This window comes from Salvia hispanica, chromosome 2 (assembly GCF_023119035.1).
Source record: "Salvia hispanica cultivar TCC Black 2014 chromosome 2, UniMelb_Shisp_WGS_1.0, whole genome shotgun sequence".
NCBI lineage: Eukaryota > Viridiplantae > Streptophyta > Magnoliopsida > Lamiales > Lamiaceae > Salvia > Salvia hispanica.
This window is the reverse complement of record NC_062966.1, coordinates 30,200,463-30,218,762: the sequence shown is the minus strand read 5'-3', so window position 1 is coordinate 30,218,762 and position 18,300 is coordinate 30,200,463. Positions and strand designations below refer to the sequence as shown.

The 18,300-nt window shown below is 36.5% G+C and overlaps 2 protein-coding genes and 1 long non-coding RNA gene across 4 annotated transcripts; all 3 read right to left on the bottom strand.

The window, feature by feature from the left end:
* Positions 1-508: 508 nt before the first annotated feature.
* On the bottom strand, positions 509-1,405 carry LOC125204458 (E3 ubiquitin-protein ligase RHA2A). Its single transcript, XM_048103121.1, has one exon. The coding sequence runs from the start codon at positions 1,214-1,216 to the stop codon at positions 722-724; it is 495 nt and encodes a 164-aa protein (XP_047959078.1). The 5' UTR covers positions 1,217-1,405; the 3' UTR covers positions 509-721.
* A 1,810-nt stretch (positions 1,406-3,215) lies between these two features.
* Positions 3,216-3,885, bottom strand: LOC125207413. The gene is made up of 3 exons (XR_007173956.1): positions 3,845-3,885; positions 3,600-3,673; positions 3,216-3,492 (listed from the first exon to the last, which is right to left on the bottom strand). It is a non-coding gene; the product is annotated as an uncharacterized LOC125207413 (long non-coding RNA).
* Positions 3,886-4,728: 843 nt separating this feature from the next.
* On the bottom strand, positions 4,729-8,780 carry LOC125207412 (nuclear poly(A) polymerase 1-like). 2 transcript variants are annotated; one of them, XM_048106741.1, is made up of 9 exons: positions 8,707-8,780; positions 7,994-8,618; positions 7,106-7,183; positions 6,919-7,026; positions 6,345-6,407; positions 6,112-6,273; positions 5,353-5,466; positions 5,207-5,269; positions 4,729-5,082 (listed from the first exon to the last, which is right to left on the bottom strand). In XM_048106741.1, exons 2-9 carry the CDS (start codon positions 8,108-8,110, stop codon positions 4,744-4,746), a joined length of 1,044 nt encoding a protein of 347 aa, XP_047962698.1. In that variant the 5' UTR covers positions 8,111-8,618; positions 8,707-8,780; the 3' UTR covers positions 4,729-4,743. The 2 variants fall into 2 exon arrangements, with proteins under 2 accessions (XP_047962698.1, XP_047962696.1); XM_048106739.1 differs by having other exon boundaries at positions 7,994-8,770.
* Between the last annotated feature and the right edge of the window lie 9,520 nt (positions 8,781-18,300).

The following is an 18,300-nucleotide window of genomic DNA, read 5'->3' as shown; positions in this document are numbered from 1 at the left end:
TTAGTCCAAGTCAACTAGGCGTTGAGAAATAAACAAAACAAATTACTACTCCATTTCAATAGTGTCACTTTTCTACTGCATAAAATTCTTTTGCTGTTACGCATCTAGTGGAGTAATTAAATTGAACTGGCGAGTAGCATGGGCTTAATTTATACTATCAAATAATAATAATAATATAATGTCTTAATATTGAATAAATAAAAATTCATTAATTTGGAAATTCATCGTAGGTCAAGTTGTATACATCATGGAGGTCCCATAAATTTGATACTCAGTCATGAACAGTTCAATGCACCTGAAATACGTCCCCACTAATATTTTCAATCACCAATTGCCAATTGGAATCCAGTGGATAAGCCATGGCTATAAATAATAGTGGCCAAATCTTAAATTTTCAGTAATTACAAATATAAGTTGATTACTACTACTTCTAAACTGTATTTATACAGTAGGTTATTGCACCCGAAAATCGGACAAAATAAATGCATAATGATCCAACAAATATAACTAGTAAAAACAGTTATTCATATTTAAAAAATTAACAGTAAACATATTCCAAAGTTGGAAAAAACAGTTGCAAAACCCTTCCCACTTCCAATTGGAAAGGCAAAAAGAACAAAGCAATGCAACTAAAAGGGGTGAAAAGTCAAATGTACCCCCGAAAGAGAAAAGAATAAACGATCACAAAAAAAATTAGGGCTAAAAAAGGGGGAAATTCAATTCACGCGCCGTGAGGTGGGAGCCAATCCAGCAGATGGTCTGCCACGCGCCGCCGCGCGCGGTCGACGTGGTCGTCGGAGACCACCGGAGCGCGGCAGAGTGGGCAGCTGAAGTTGAGGTGGTGGAGCCAGCCGTCGAAGCAGTCCTTGTGGAAGACGTGGCGGCACGCGAGAGTGCGCAGGCGGTCCCCGCGCGCGAGGCGGTTGAGGCACACCGCGCAGTCGGCGTCCGGATCCTGGTGGTTCGGGTAGGAGCATAGGGCGAGCTGGTCGCAGAGGACGATGAGGGTGGCGAGGCCGGAGCCGACGACGTCGTTGAGGGCGGAGACGAAGTCGCGGTCGGCGTCGAAGGGCGGAGGCGGGGAGAGGAGGCCGAGGTTGTGGAGGAAGGTGAGTATTAGGGATTGGAGGTAGCTGAAGCTTTTTCCGAGGAGAACTGCGGTGATTATGAGGATTGATTCGGAGGAGAGGTCGGAGAGGTGGTTCTGTAGGCCCATTAGTTGGTTAATTTGGTGGAATTGGAATTGGAATTGGAATTGATTTTGGAAGTGCGATGGAGAATGCGTGTATATATGTGAAGAGGAGATATATACGTGGGAGAGGGAGGGAAGGCCAGGCAATTGAAGGCCGTTGTCTAATGCTGTGTGTGCTGCTTCTTTGATTGATGTGTGGAAGACTGCTTTAACTTGAAGTAACTGTCACACACACTGTGTGTATTGCTGTTTTTTAAGTAGACATACAAGACTAAAGTGCCGAAAGAGTTGGAGATTTTGCTCTTACTTGCATTTTCACTTGTATTATTCTCATCTCTTTTATAAATTTTTATTTTTATTTTTATTTAATCCACTAAATCGATCACTTATTTAGCTGCATTTTTCCTTTTAGCTAGCAACATAAAATTTTAAAAAGCTTATAAGATTACATTAAATTCTACCTTCCTCGAGCAGTTTATCTAATCTAGCTGCTATTTTCATTCATGTAGCATTGTGCATCACTCGAATCTACGCATCTATACATCTATTGATGTAAACTCATACCTAATCCAGAAGCATTGAACACAAGAATAATTGACGTTAAAATAAAATAAATAACATTTGAAATCTAATAAGATTACATTAAATTCTATCTTCCTCGAGCAGTTTATCTAATCTAGCTGCTATTTTCATTCATGTAGCACTGTGCATCACTCGAATCTACGCATCTATACATCTATTGATGTAAACTCATACCTAATCCAGAAGCATTGAACACAAGAATAATTGATGTTAAAATAAAATAAATAACATTTGAAATCTAAAATTTATTGTACTATATTAGTTATTTCAAATAATTTATTGTACTATATTAGTTTTCCATAGACAAGAATACCAACAACGTCATTCTAATAAAATACACACATAAAAGAAATAATAAAATTAAATATGCAGGGGTAAAACACGTTTTATAAGTATCAAATAAATGTAGCACAATGTGCATGCATGTCAGCTTGTATCAATAGAAGTCGTGCACACAATAAATTCTAGGATGCATCTAATATCGGAGTAGCATTTAATTGAACGAAAATTTCTCCAAATCAATTTGGATCACTCGTTAATTAATTGCAGTTCTACTACAAAGTTTTAACTAACTATGACTAATTAAAGACTTATACTATCATTTGACCAGAACTTTAAATTGAATTCACGTCATTGTCACGCCCATTTATTATTATTTTGAAGTTTGAACGATGTAGTATTATTTGGAACAATATATAGCACATAAAACGCCATTCATAACTCTAATAAAGATCCACCACATCTATATAAGGAAAGCGTGTTGAGACCACCAGCCTAGGAAAAATATGTGGTTCATTTAAACTAAGCAATTTAATTAATTTATTAACATACAAAAAATAACGACTCTACCAACACCAATGTTAAATAATCTCGGGAAGTGTTATTAATGGATGTAAAGTTATCGGAATCACTTCTTTAATCAAGTCGGGGTCCACATTTTCTATTTCCAAGGTGTTGATTCCTAAAGTAGTAATTAGAAATATAAAACTACTACTATATGATTTAAATATAATTAGAACACAGTAGAAGAGTAGTGAATCATATAAATGGAACATAGTAGAATGGTAGTGAATCATCATGATTACTCATCTCACGAAATATATTAATCCGCACCTAATTCTTACCAACGTTTGATTAATGAGATTCTATAAACTATAAGACGCTACTCACGATTAACATGATGCTGATAGTGCTAACTCATAAACTCGTTCATAATCATAATTATGCTAATAAATACTTAAAATAATAATTTGATTGCAAATTCGAGACAATAACCTACAAATTAAATACTACCACTAGTAATTTCAGCTTTTTCATTTTGATTACAAAATTCTAACTTGAAACTCCTTGAAACGCAAATTTTTTTAAAATTTATAGTATTCCCTAAACCTGAATTGTGTGGAAATGAGCGGCAGAAGGAATTATAACAAAGAGTATGCAATTATTCAAATTTATTGGATTGCATTTTTAAGGCAACACATTCCGTTACACAGTTGAACTTACTGTATAATTTACAACATCATTCCGCCACCACCAATCCAATCTCAACAAAAAGGACCAAGTTTTCGATATTTATTATATAGCAACAAGACCTCCTTCGTACAATTCTCCCTTCCTCGTCGCTCATTCTCCACTCCTCGAGCTCAAGAGGTCATTTCATGATTGCACGGACTCATGCACTGTTACCAGTTGCCTTAGGCAGAGAGGTGAAACTGAACCTGAAACATAAGCAGTGACATTTGCTTTTACTAACCAATACAAGCTGCTGTTGCTGCATAATAGATCATGATTTGGGATAGAATCATCGAGTTTCATAGATGGATACCTGATAAGCGGCTTCTGAGCTGGCACTTTTGCTGATGCAGACGCGATTGCAGTTGATACGGGCAGTTCCAGAGGCTACACATACGACGAAAATGTCAGAAACCCAAACCTACACTTCCTAATGTAACCGTGCATCTTCAAACATGAGTCATTGGAAATTAAGAGTTAAAGAAGCATTGTAGAATACAAGACGGAAGGAAGACACATGAAATGCACAAGAGCATAGAAAAGGTTAGTTGCCAACACCTCTAGCTCCTCTAAGTCGGTCTTGGGTTGAATAATGGAGAGAAGAATGCATGCTGAAATCACAAAGCAGAAGCCAGAGATGAGGGAAACGTTCAGATGGAGAGCATAACCATCTGCCTAATATTTCATCAAGACAGGAATCTAGAAGCCAGTTTTAACAAAAGCTAAAATTAAAATCATTTCCAAAAACACGTACAGTATGCAAGTATTCAAGACTGTATAGTGTAACAAAACATTGTTAGGTGGAAACCACAATTAAATACATTGAGCAAAATATGTAATCCAGAAAACATAGCAATCGACATATCGTGAAATTAAACACCAAGCGTGAAGCATACAACCAGAAACATGAAGAAAAACTAAGACGTCCAATTATAACGAACTATTTACTGACAAAAACACTGGATTGGACAACTATCCGCCTTAAGTCCTTATTCCTTATATTCTTAGAATCAAACTAGGTGTGATTAATTTTCCAAACTTTTTCAATATCATCACTAAAGCTGATCCCAGACAAATTACTATATTACAGACAAGTGTCTCTTCTTTTCACTTTCGGATAGGAACCTTTACTGAGAACTAACATGTGCAAGAATGTGGTTTTGGATTTATGGTTTCCATAAAAAAGATCAGAATTTAGCTCATATCAAACTGGACCTTTGCAGCATTCCGAGTAATCTAATCAGCCTATATGAATGACTAGCAGATAAAAGATGAAGTAGGCCAAATCTTTATGAATAGAAGAATTTAACAACTATCCTGACTTCCATGACACATGAGTCATATCTGCAGACCTACATTTGAGTTAATAATTTGGAGACAAGAAAAGAAACTAGCATTAGGAAAACAAGCAAATCTCGAATAGCAATCATCCAAATATAACTGGGGGGGATAAGGAATTATAATACCTCGCATATCTCATTTCCCCGATGAAATTCTTCCATCATGACTCGCAATGTGCTTGTTGAGACGTTGTAGCTGGAGTTCATGCAGGGATATGCAGGAGTTATTATGGGCATCAGGTGTGATCTGTCCTTATAATTTCTTCTAGGATCCCAGAAAGAAAGTCCTAAAGATCCTTCTTGAATTGGACACAACATTACAGGATTTGGCCACCGCCACAAATTGTATACCCTAAAAAAGCGGGATACCAACATGCTCGGCAGAGCATTTGGGTACAGCTGGCAGATGCGGGCAACAAGCAATGCCCAATTGATACCACCAAGGAAACCAGTGACCTGGCTAGCAGAAAAGCAGTTTAAAAGAAAGACTACACATTAATTAAAATGATTGCATACATTATATAAAGTTATAAACACGAGAGAATAAGCCAAACACGCAAGCATAATTTTATTTCCTCACATTTGAATAAACTCCACGCCGCTTCGCCCACAGCCTCATACATCGCAGTGTAGTACGAAAACTCTATGGATGAAACATAAATTGATATTAAAAACTGATTTCAAGGATATCATTCAACAAATAATTTAAAACTGTACAATTCACACCTGAATATTTGGGACCAGGCGCAATATATGGTCTGTTACTCTACAACCATTGAGACTTCGAACAGTCTGGTCGTCCACATTTTGGAGAATAGATTCTTGTGAAATATCCAAATCCTGAAAGCATTAGCATGAGAAAGAAAAGGATCAGACTAATTCAGAAAGGTACTTCAGTAGTCTTTCAGGAAAGACCATATCAAATATTTTAGGTATCAACCAAATGCTGTTCACAAGAGTCTCATCACCGGAACAAACACGCACATAGAAAACTTGATTGCAAGAACAGATGACAGGGGGAAAGAATTTAAAACAAAAGACAAAGGGTCTTCTGGGAAAGCAAATAGTTCATTTTGAATCTACTGATTAAAACCAGCGTTGATTCAATGCATCAGGTCAGTAAATACTAAATATACGAATTGAAAGAACCATATGGCGTGCTAGATTGTATCAAATCAGCACTGGCAAATTTACAAAGGTTTGGGTTCAAGGAAATCCCCATATAGGATGCCAACAATTAGCTATCGTGGATGATAGCTGACAATACCACAATCGAGAAAACCCAATTCTAACTGTGTAGTCATAAAACTTCAATCGACACTTAACAGAAAAATGATAAGGAAAGAAACATAAGATAATCTCAAAGGCAAACATATTGATACATTTCCATTATTGTATCATTGTATGTAAAACTTGAAGAAGAGAGGAATCAAATAAAAAATGTGTACATACTACAAACTAGTTATGCAAAGAGAAAATCCATACTTCAGGAATAATCCACAGGGACACGTTTGCATAAAGTAGATCTATAGAGACACCATTGAACTTGAACCTCATCACCGGTACATGAGCATCTGGTACAGGATGCAGCTCTTGTACTTCAGGCATATCTGAAAGCATTCTGTGAAGTTCGCCAAAGAAGTCTTCCTGTGTATGAAAAAGGTATCATCTTCCTTTCATAAATCATCCGTTAACAAGATGTCAACTAAGAAGCTTACATTTCGAGTAGCATATTTAGGTCCGACGCATAAGGTATCAATATCAGCACCAGGTCCATGTACCTATAAGTAGAAGAAAGAGGATAGATTCAGTCCTCAAAGGCCTGTCTGTAAATCTCTATAAATTGCAACTGCAATCCCAATAATAAGACTTGATAAAAAAATCATACTCCATCATATATTCTTCTGAGGTCAATAATGTAAGTTGGCTTCTCCAAAGTCATGTTTAAAACCTTACCAACTTATCAGAGTCATGAAAATCATCACTTAGCCATAGAAAGATCAAATACCAACTTCATTAACACTATGATGAAAATATAGCTTCAGCAGAGAACTTTTACAATTTTAGGTGATCATGTTCTTAAGATAGTTGGTAATTAGAACAACATCCATACAGAAAATTACATTTACTGACTTTCTCTTAACTACTAAAGACTCCATCTTGCCCAAACAATTGAAGGCACTTTGGGCTTGAACTCTTTTACCAAAAAAAAGTCATCTCAGATAATCAAAGGAAAATTTAAAAAAGATAAACAAAAGTTAAACAAGCATGTAAAAGTGATGGAAATCATACACCAAGCCGGTAAGAACCAAATGTGAAAATCTTTGCATTTGCCTCTTGAATTACTGATCCATTATAACCTCTAACACGGCTAACATTCTTCACCCATGTCTTGACAATCTGTGAGTTAATCCAATATCAATATTCATATTTAACAACTGCAAAACAAGTAAACCATTTGAAGTTTAAAACAGGTGACCTGGTCTAATCTACCAAGAACTTCCTCTCTTTTGATAGCTTCGTCATGACTCTCATACAATCCCGCATCTACAAGAAACTGGAAACCCATACATAAGAGAGCAGTTAGGCTACATTAAATAGAGAAAAAGGGTACAAGAGAAACAAAAAAAGAAAGTATTTAACGTTAAAGAGAGATTAGAAGTTCTAGAGTATAGAAAAAAAGCTGCCAACAACAAAACCAGATGAGCTTCTTTCTTTCTACCCCAGTACCCCCTCAAAAGAAACCGAGCTTAGCACAAGAAGCACTTGTGCAGAGTTGGGCTGGTAAGCAATTTTATTACACAAGGAACACAAAGAAGCTGCTATTACTACACTAGTACAGTGATATGGTCATCAACAAACTAGGTTCAACTAAAGAGAGTTTCTTCCCTTTGACATAATTCATAACTTTGTATTCCAGAGGTCACCAATGCAATTTTTTTTTTTTTCCACCAAGTAGCAAAAGTTCAAGTTCCCTTCCTTCTGTGATCGCTAACTAAACCAACTACTGGGGTTTCATAAGTTTGATTACTAATGTAAGGTACGATAAAAAAGCAAGCAAATAAGAAACTACAAATTCTCAGGTTGTTGTTCTCTAAGTAAATTTATAGGCAATGGTGCCAAGAGGGAGAGAATTGGGGAGTTATTATCCCTTCATTGCCGTTTTTTCTTTTCTTTGTCGAACAGTTTGCATAAGTTTCCCTTTCAGTTTATCTTTTCTCATGTTCTTTCAACAAAACAGCCAAATTATTCTTTTCAATTTCCCCCTTGGTCCATTCTAGCAATCATGGCAATAAGAGCAATAACCTCTCAAACAAAATACAGCTGAATAGTGCATAACTAATGTAGAAGAACGTAAATAACCAACCTTTTCTAACTCACGAGTCTTAGAAACGTCAGATTCTGAAGGGCCACCAGTCGAGATGGGCTCGGATAATCCGACACGAGTTGCAGTAGCCAAAGCACTTGATCCAGGGCTACCCATTAGCTAAACCCTTCTCAGCAATTCAACGCAGTTTCCTTCTCTTTGCTAATAATTTTTAGTTTTATTTCTTTTTTTTTCACTCTCTCGGAACATAAAAATGAAATACTAACAAAGAAAATAGCAACAAAAATCTCTCTTTCTTATTTCCGATAACAGTTAACAATCAGCTCTCATGAAAGCATAAACAACAATTAGGTTATCGCGAACAATCAATCAACTGAGAAAATGAAAAAAATAAAAATAAGTATTACTGAATCTCTTTATTGAATTCGGGATTCGCTACAGGAAAGATACAAACGAAATTGGAAAGGCAGAACCCTTGAGCAATAGATAAACTTCTCCCTCAAATTTTCAGTCTCTACTACACAGCTACGCTGTAACTAAAATCGAAAACCCAAAAGTACATCGAGCGAGACCCCGGTAATCGATTTTTTTTTTCTTTTTATCTTTTTTTTCTGGATTTCGTTCTCGATGAGGCCTTTGGGTCTTCTGGAAACAGTATAAATCCCTAAAGTCAATGAAAACGCTGGAGTTACCCGCAACTGTAAACCAATTAAGTGGTGAGAGGTGAGAGCGCGTGAAGAGAGAGAGCTTACAGGAGGAGAGTCGGCGACTGCGGGAAGGTGGTTTGGAGATAATCCAACAAATGTGATCTAATAATTGGTTTCGACTTTCGACCGAATAAACAAATTCCAAAAGGGTAAAACGGGGGTAATATAGTAATTAGAAAAATTGCCACGTTATTTTTATTTTTATTTTTATAGCACAAAACACCAACTTCATGAGTATAAGGCCATCCGCAACGCTATCTCTTATCCGTCTCTTAACCGTCTCATCTCTTAACTAAGAGACAGCACCTGCAACCCTCCATCTCTTAACCATCTCTTAACTATTCATTCAATTTCATTTTTTATTTTTAATTCCAACAAATTCAATTAATAAAAACACACTTCATTAAAATAAAATAAATATTACAACTTAAAAGCCTAAAAAATAGAAAAAAATACATAATTTAAAATCCTAAAAAATAAAAAAAAAGTACATAATTTAAAATCCTAAAAAATAAAAAAACTACTCCACCGGCATTTTTGAATCATTATCCCCCCATCATCGGTTGGTGTGCCCCCTCACGTGAGGTGTTGCCTTCGCCGCCATCACTAGGCGAGTAGTGGCCACGCGCCGTGTGCTTCGTGCGTTTCGAGCCCGAGCCCGACTCGGCCGCCGCAGCCCACCTGTTCAAGGTGGTGGACTTGCGACCAAACATCGACAAGCTAGAAATCTTTGCTGGCGTCGTCTTTGAAGACCAGCAAGCGCTGCTCTCGGGAATGTCGGCTCCACTTTGGCTCCACTGCGATAAGTCGCCTCTTATACACAGCGCTTAATATCGCGCAAAATTTTTTGACATCTTTGTGGCATTGGTCCCAATGATTGCGGAGCATCTTCACGTTGCGGGGGACGGTATTTGTCGGCCCTGAGCATCTGTAAACTCGGTGACTTTTGGCCAAAAACACTTAGCTTGTGGGTTTGTTGATTCCGACGGCGGCAAGGGATCGTGCGAGACAGCCGATCCAAGCGTCGTACGGAGCCAGCGTCTCGGCTTGGGTGGCGTTCGGGCGCCAAAAAATTCTCCCAAATTTAGGATAATCCCGGCGATTGCCGTACTCTGGGGGGAGGGACGATAGTATGCATCCACATCAAAATGTGGTGTTTGGTACGCCGGCGGGGGTGGTCGAGCCTTAGGTGCCCGGCGACGAACCGGGAGTACCCAAACAGTTGTACATGCTCGCCCAATCGTCGAACGAGTTCAAGTCGAACCCACCGGAGCGCCGCCTGCCGGAGCCGCCGCCGGCTGGAGTTTCCATCGCCGGACATTTTTTCATTTTTTCAACAATTTGAGAGTAGTGTTTGTGTGTAAAATGGAAGAGGAATGAGGAATGAGAGTTGTGTATGTGTGTAAAATGGTGAATGGAGTATGGAGTATATTTATAGAAGAATAAAAAAAAAAATTGAAAATTCGACCGTTTGGTCCCCAACGGTCATTTGACCGTTTGAATTTTATTTTTATTTTTATTAAATTCGAATTTTTCGAATTTATAAAAAAAAAATTATTACGTCATAATTACGACGCCCACTCGCGGGCCGAGCGAGTGGGCGTCACGCAACGCTCCAGCGCGCGCCACGTGGGCGCGCGCGTCGTCTCGCCAGCTCGAGGCCGGCCTCGCCGTGTCGCGTCGCGCGACGAGATGTCTCGTCTCGTCTCGACGAGACGAGCCTCGCAACGCTGACTCGATGCTGGCTCGTCTCGTCGAGATGAGACCAAGCCAAAATCGAGCCCGCGTTGCGGATGCTCTAATTCGCTCAGTTGGAACTTAGAACTTATGCTAGGCTATCATCGGTAATATAGAATTGGAGGTGTGGAATTGAAATTAGAATAAGAATTAGAGCGTTTAATTCTAAATTCAGTGTTTTGTATTAAAATTATTTAGATTTGAAATTGAATTGCAATTCCAAATCTTTTAACGTCATAATTTGAATTTCATATCAAACGCAGAAAATTGGAATTTCAAATAGTCATAAAATTAAATACCTTTATTATACATCCACACTACACACATTTCACACAATACACACATTTCACATACTACACGCTTTCACACACTGCTCACATTTCACACACGACACATACTTCATACACTACACACATTTCACACATTTTGTGTATAGTGTGCGTAGTGTGTGTATTTTGAGTAAAATTTGTGTAGTGTGTGTGTTGTGCAGTGCGTATTTTGTGTACAGTGTATGTATGTTGTGTGCAGAGTGTATTTTTTGTAAATGTGAGTAGTGCGTGTATATTATGTGCAGCGTGAGTATTTTGTGCAGTGTGTGAAATGTGTGTATTTTGTTAATAGTGTGTATGTAATGCGTGTTTTTGTGTGTATGTGTGTATGAGTATGTATTTTGTGTATAGTGCGTGTACATAAATTTTTTAAACTCAGTCTCATGCCAGTTATTTCATTTTACCAAACATAGGATTTGGAATTGAATTATAATTTCAATTCCATAAAATTCCAATTCCAATTCTACGTGCCAAAGGAAGCCTTAGTTTTGCCTTTTAGTTCTTGTCAGGAGAGGAGGACATTTGAAATGGTAATTAAGGAGTATTGACGCTCCGAGAAGTTTGAAGATAAGGAAGGCACTTCTGGTAATTAAGGCCAACTCATTGGCCCAGTTAGGAAAGAAGAGAAGATGCTAGAAAAGGTAGTACAGTAGTATGCTTGTTAAGTCTCAAGCCTCAAGTGTTGTGCGTGGCTTTGTTCTTTTAGTGTTGCTGAGCTAAGGCCTTTTCTCAATTTTGGCTTTTCCCTCTCATATCATCAAAATTATCATTATCATTGGAAATCAGTGAGAAAGGTGCCCAATTGTTGGATTCTTGTCGTGACTTTGTTTTTTGTCACACTCCACCAAGGTTATGGAAGAAAAAACGCCCAACATTATACTGTATGTTGTCGAATGGCTTTTTATTTCTTTTTGCACAAACACATTTTAGAGCCTTTGTCCGAAGATTGTCAATGAACAAACTCATTCTTGCTTCTCTTTATATGCAATCTATTTGATTTTAGGTTAGTTATTAATTTGGCACCTAATCTTAAGCTAACCAAACAATGTATTTTGATTCGTTCAATTTTTAAACCTTAGATTGATGGTTCATTTATTCCAACCCAAGAAAATGGCTGTGAATTTATAACAATGGCCCAATATACATAGTCCAATAAGAAACGCATCAGAAGCCCACTTCAAAGGAAAAGATGACTTTTAAAGCATTACACAATCATTTCAAACACAAAAAGGAAATAATAATGAAGAAAATTATTGTTAAGAAGTGATTCAGAGTTGATGCACCAACTTTGGGTGGTAGTGAAACATTTTTATTTAAGAAGGAATATGGAAAACAAAAGCAATAAAAAAAGGATAAACAGACTTGGTAGTGCATGATTGACATGGCTGTCGGAATCATGCAAATTGATTAGGTAAATAATGTTGAGAGAAATCGAATCTGACCATATGACTTCCAGACAGCTCGGGGACCTTTGCTTCATCCTGTCCTCTAAATAAACATTCAAAATTAGTGTCTCATGAATTAGTGAAATTCTATTGACAAACAAATTTTGATTTAGCGTGAATCTAGTTTAATAAGATTGTCTAAGACTCTAAATGAAAAACAGTTCGGTTTAGAACTGATTTTGAGAAGTAGACACAATTTGACTGGTTGGTTTGATTTGCATGCATAAAATATTAAAATTCCAAGTCATGGGCCTCGTAGTTTAATATACTAGAGTACTATCTTTCTTGCTTTTAAAAGGGGTGAGGAATATAAATTGCAATTTTCTTATCCTTAGATTAAATTATAGTAGTAATTGTAACTTTATGTACACGTAATTTAATTTGATGCCAACAACACACCCATACTCTTCATTTAAAAAAATCAGGATGGATCTTGGTGAAAATAAATAGCATAAGTTTAACTATATATTCAAAGTCAATTCTATAGCACCACTTAAATCATAGGGATATTATTGGTGATGCTTAAAAGTTTCATCAACTATATTCCAACTCTCGTAACATTTAAAACCGAAATAATACTATCAGATGATAAAATTTCAATTTTTCTTACTTATATACTCCATATAAAACGATGACTTTTAATTATACTCGAAACAACAGAAACAAAGTTGTTTCACTAAAATAAAGGAAAAAAATTAAAATGAGATGAAAAGACAATAAAACTTACATATTATATCAATTTAAGCATTACCAACACTGCCGTTTTATACACAGATGAAACAATTGCAAAAAATACATTTTCATCAATTAAGTTACACTTTTTTGTAATTTAAATAACTATTAATCTAGTATCCCTAAATCATTTTTTAAATAATGACGACAAGAAATTTAAACACATACACACATGGCTTACGTTATCATCACCGGTACAACAACTAGGATACACAATTTTATCTAACCCAACACTAATTTGTTTTGCCCACCATAATCTCAACACACTCACACACACACATAGCTTGAAGTTAGTGTTCACTTTTTTCAACTAAATTGACACTAAAGTTTAGGGGGCATTTTTCAAGATGACAGCTTCTAGTGTGGAGTATAAATCGATCCCGATTATAATTTCATAATAGATTAATTAAGTTAAAAAAATTATAAATATTGAAATGAAAAATTAGAATTTGGTCAAAGATTGATAATTTAAGAGTTACTATATACTATCTCTATTTTAAAAATCGAAATACGAAGTGATTGTGGATCATGATATTCCATCTTCTCTTTTACATCATGCACCCTTTTCTTTTCACTTTTGCCAATATGAAAATAAGTTGAAAAATTATTGTAGATCAATGGATGGGAGCACAAGAAGGCCTACTTGTTGACGCCTCAATACTACTATTGTATAGTAAAAGTTGTTGTTTTTTATGATGTGAATGTATATAATATGATTAGACATGTAGTTCGGGTTAAATGTCAAGAACTATGTGCGGTTGGTCTTAGTTGCGTCAAATCATAATATTCCAATTTTCTTTTATTAATGATCAAACATAATGTGTACACTTTTGTAGGAGTAATTAACCAGCGCAATTATCGAACAATAAGAGCATCTTCAACGTTGTCTCTTATCCGTCTCTTAACTGTCTCATCTCTTCACTATTCATGGGCTCCACTGTACTTTTCAACTCATCTTTTAACTAAGAGACAACACCTGCATCCCTCCATCTCTTAACCATCTCTTAACTATTCATTCAATTTCATTTTTTATTTTTAATTCCAACAAATTCAATTAATAAAAACACACTTTATTAAATAAAATAAATATTACAATTTAAAAGCCTAAAAAATAAAAAAAAATACATAATTAAAAATCCTAAAAAATAAAAAAATACCCAGCGGATGATCAATGGCCTCAGCCGCAAGTTGGGACTACTCTAGACTAGCCTCATTTTTTTATATGTAGTGGACTTTTTTTCTTTAATTTCTTATTTTGTAACTTTTTTTTAATTAAGTAAATGTAGGATTTGCCATAATTGTGTTGTTTTTATTTATTTATTTTGCTTGATATATTTGCATTAATTATATAAGTACAAAATAGAAGTAAAAAATGCTTAGGGCGGGCTATAGTCCGCCCCATTGCAGGTGGAAGGAGTGGAGTATAAAATGTTGATGTCACGGTGCATAGGGCGAGACTTAGGGCGGGCTATAGTCTGCCCCATTATGGATGCCCTTATATACTAGTAACGTGGAACATCACTTAATATTTGTTTTAAAAAACATACTGTACATATCATCAATAAGGATTTCTCTCTCTTTAGCTTTCATCTCCATCTCCACTTCCATCTCTCTATTCTCTCTCTCTCTCTTCAACATAGTTCTTCATCATCCTGTGTCAACTTCCAACTAGCCCCGACAAGCCACCTATACTAAAATGTTGTCACATTAGCTAGCGGGTGAGAAATTGACACCTCATTCAAAGTTCATGAGTACTTCCTCGGTCCCCCTAAAATTGACAAACTTGTAAATGACACAAGTTTTAATGTTCAATTGGTAAAGTAAGAGAGAGATGGAAAAAAAAATAAGAGAGAGAAAAAAAAAGTAATGGAATGAGTGTTAGTGAATTGTGGGGTCTACGTTATAAATGATGTGTATGATTATTTTTTGTTAAAAAACTTTTCATATTTAGACTTTGTCTAATTATAGAAGACGATCCAAAATGATAAAACTAATCTATTTTTTAGGAACGGATGGAATATTACTATTATTTATGAAGTCTAAAATTCTTGGTAAAATCAAAATTTTAAAAATTCTTTGATATTAAGCGCCAATAGCTCATTAGTAAAACAGAGTATAGAGTTAGTTTCCTTTCATTTATTGTGCATTTCTCAGTTCACATGAGAGGAATTAATTTTCCACTAATAAATTATAGATTTATAGTAGTAGTAACTATTTTTGTCATTAATTACTAAAATTATTAATGGATACAAGAAGTGGAGTATTTAGAAGCTTAACTAAATACTGTAGATTGTTTAAAAAACGTTGGTGTTATTTAAACTTGTAACAATTCCCTTGTGGCCCACTGTGCTGAATAAGATTAGACACATCGTATTCTTATGTCCGTATGTAAAACTGAAGATGTACTAATGAAGTGGAGTAGTGTTATTAATTAGCAAAACACAGTGTATGAAATTAAGGTTGGTTAAAGCTGAATACATTAATTTTGTTTCGCCTTTTTTGTTATGGGAGAGACGTAATACCCACCTTCTGTTTGTTATACATTTATGAATTTTAGGTACTTCCGATAGATTAAAGCTGCCCAGTTATAGTCAATCACATCATCATCTTATAAACGTGGACAACTAATATTGTTTAATTGTGTACTCCATATAACAGAAGATATAAGTGTGCATATCAGTATCAATAAAGGTATGCAACCAGATTTTATACAATTAAAAATCGATTTATTTATAAAAAATGTAATTTATTTATACATGAAAATGTATAGACATATATATTGTAGGAAACGTTCATAATATTTGTGTATAATTTTTTAAATCTTTTTGAATCATAAAATATAATTAGTGCATATTTTAATTCAAATTTAAAAAATAATAGAGAAATAATTCAAATATAAAAATTAAAAATTAAAAATGAGGCCAAAAACTAATAGCGTGTTTTTAATTTGTTAACTAACTATATTTATTATTTTAATATTTAATTAACACATCAAAATTACTAATATAATCTTGTTTTGGTTGTACAAAATTTGGTTGTTTATCATTACTCTAGTGAAATGGCAAAGTGATACGCCTACTTACCCTTTATGGTAAAAGTGAAAGCGGAAAGTGAATAATTGACGGAGGATTGACGAAAATGACAAAAATAAACAAAATAATAGGGGATGGGGAGTATTGCATTTTATACTCCAATTTAATACATTTAATGGAAAAAGAATAAAAGTAAAATAGAATAATAATAAGTACATATTTTTTAAAAATATATCATTTTAAATAAAAAATATATGTCATTTTAAAGACTACTGTAGGATAGAAGAAGTAGTACTTCTTATATTTATCAAATAATGTATAGTTAATTTATTACACTATATTTATCAAATAATATCTGTTTGGATTCTACTTCCTTTTTGGCCTAACTCTTGTTTAGATGTTACTCTAATTACATCTAAATATTAACACCGTTAATTCGTCGGACAGTCTCAAGTTTTTGAACTTTTTAGAGTGTCCACTATAGGGGAGCCGCGGCCGGGCCACCGGAGAGCCGCGAGCCGCTGCTCCATATAGTGACTGGGGTGGGCAGCCGCCCGGGGGGCTCTTGGGCGGCCACGAGCCGTGGCCCTCCTATTGTATTGGCCACGAGCCGCGGCTCTCCATATTTTTTGATTTTTTTTTTTAATTCTATAAGTATACACATTTTTTTACCTCATTCCTACACAAATTCTATAAATATACCCGTTTTTAATTAAAATATACACAAAATGAAAAAAATAAATTATTTGGTGACTTGGGCATGTCCACTATAGTGTAAAACATGGACGTTGATGGCCCGGCCACGATTTTATAGCTTGGCCCGGCCAACTATAGTGGATACCCTTATACCAACTTGGTGCGTATTTACTCTTTGAAGTATAGCTAATTTACACTACGTTGTACATATCCAATTGGGTACAATATTCATCGTTGAATTAGATCATCCGCAATGCAGCGCGATGCGGTCTCGGTCTCGTCTCGACGAGACGAGACGGCATCGAGACAGTGATGCGGCTCTCGTCTCGTCTCGACGCGTGAGGCGTCCCGGCGAGGCCGGCCTCGAGCTGGCGAGACACGCACCCGGCGCCACGTGGCGCGCGCGAGCGGCTGGCGTGACGCCCACTCGCCGACACGCGAGTGGGCGTTGGATTTATGACGTCATAATTCAATTTTTTTTTTAAATCAGATTTTTCGAAGAAATATTTTTAAAAAAAAAAACGGTAATATGACCGTTGAACGGTCATATTTTTAATTTTTTTTTATATTCTATATATACTCTTCTCCATTCTCCATTTTACACACAAACACACATCTATTCTCTCATCTCTCTTTCTTTCCTCTCCAATCACTTCTATAAAATCATTCCTTTATTTTTTTCTTCTCCCAAATTTAATCAATTATGGATCCATTTGAGCAAATGCGTTGAATAATGAAAGAATCGCTAGAAGAAGATCGACGTAGGGAGGAGGAAGCCGCCGCGCCTCCTAGGCGACGCCGGACATACATCCATCGTAACCGGAAAGATATCTACTTCAGTCCGAACCCGGTGTGGGGAGATATCTACTTCCGTCGTCGTTTCCGTATGTCACGCGCGCTATTTTTGCATATCGCGAGTACATTGGTGGCACGGGAAGAGTTATTCAGAAAAGGATTCGACGTTGTTGGCCGTCCTAGCCACACGACGCTCCAGAAATGTACTGCGGCGATCCGTCAGCTTGCTACTGGACAAACGGCGGATGCGTTCGACGAATACCTGCACGTCGGAGAATCCACTGGGAGACTTTGTTTGTTGAACTTCTGCAATTGCGTTCGGGCAGCCTTCACCGCCGAATTTCTGAAGAAGCCAACCACCGCAGATTGTCAGTTTCTGCTCCGTCTTCACGAACAAGTGCACGGATTCCCCGGGATGCTCGGGAGTGTCGATTGCATGCATTGGCAATGGAAGAATTACCTTGTGGTGTTGAGGGGGTCATACACGAGCGGCCACAAAGACACCCACCCCACCGTTATACTCGAGGCCGTCGCCGACTACCGGCTATGGATTTGGCATGCGTATTTTGGGGTCCGCCTCGAACGGGAGTGCATCCGTCTTTGCAAGAGCGGTTGTCTATTCGCGAAAGGACACGTGATTCTACCGCCCACGCCCAACTCCAGGAGGATCTAATGGAGCACATTTGGGCAAAATTTGGCAACCGTTAGATGATCGTCACTAGAGAACTCCTTCTTCTACTTCTTTGCCTCCATTTTTTTTAATTTGAGTTTAAGTGTGCAATTTGTAATTTCTAGTTTTTTAATTATGTCTTTTTTATTTTTTTAGGCATTTAAATTGTATTTTTTTTTTATTTAATGAAGTGTGTTTTTTAT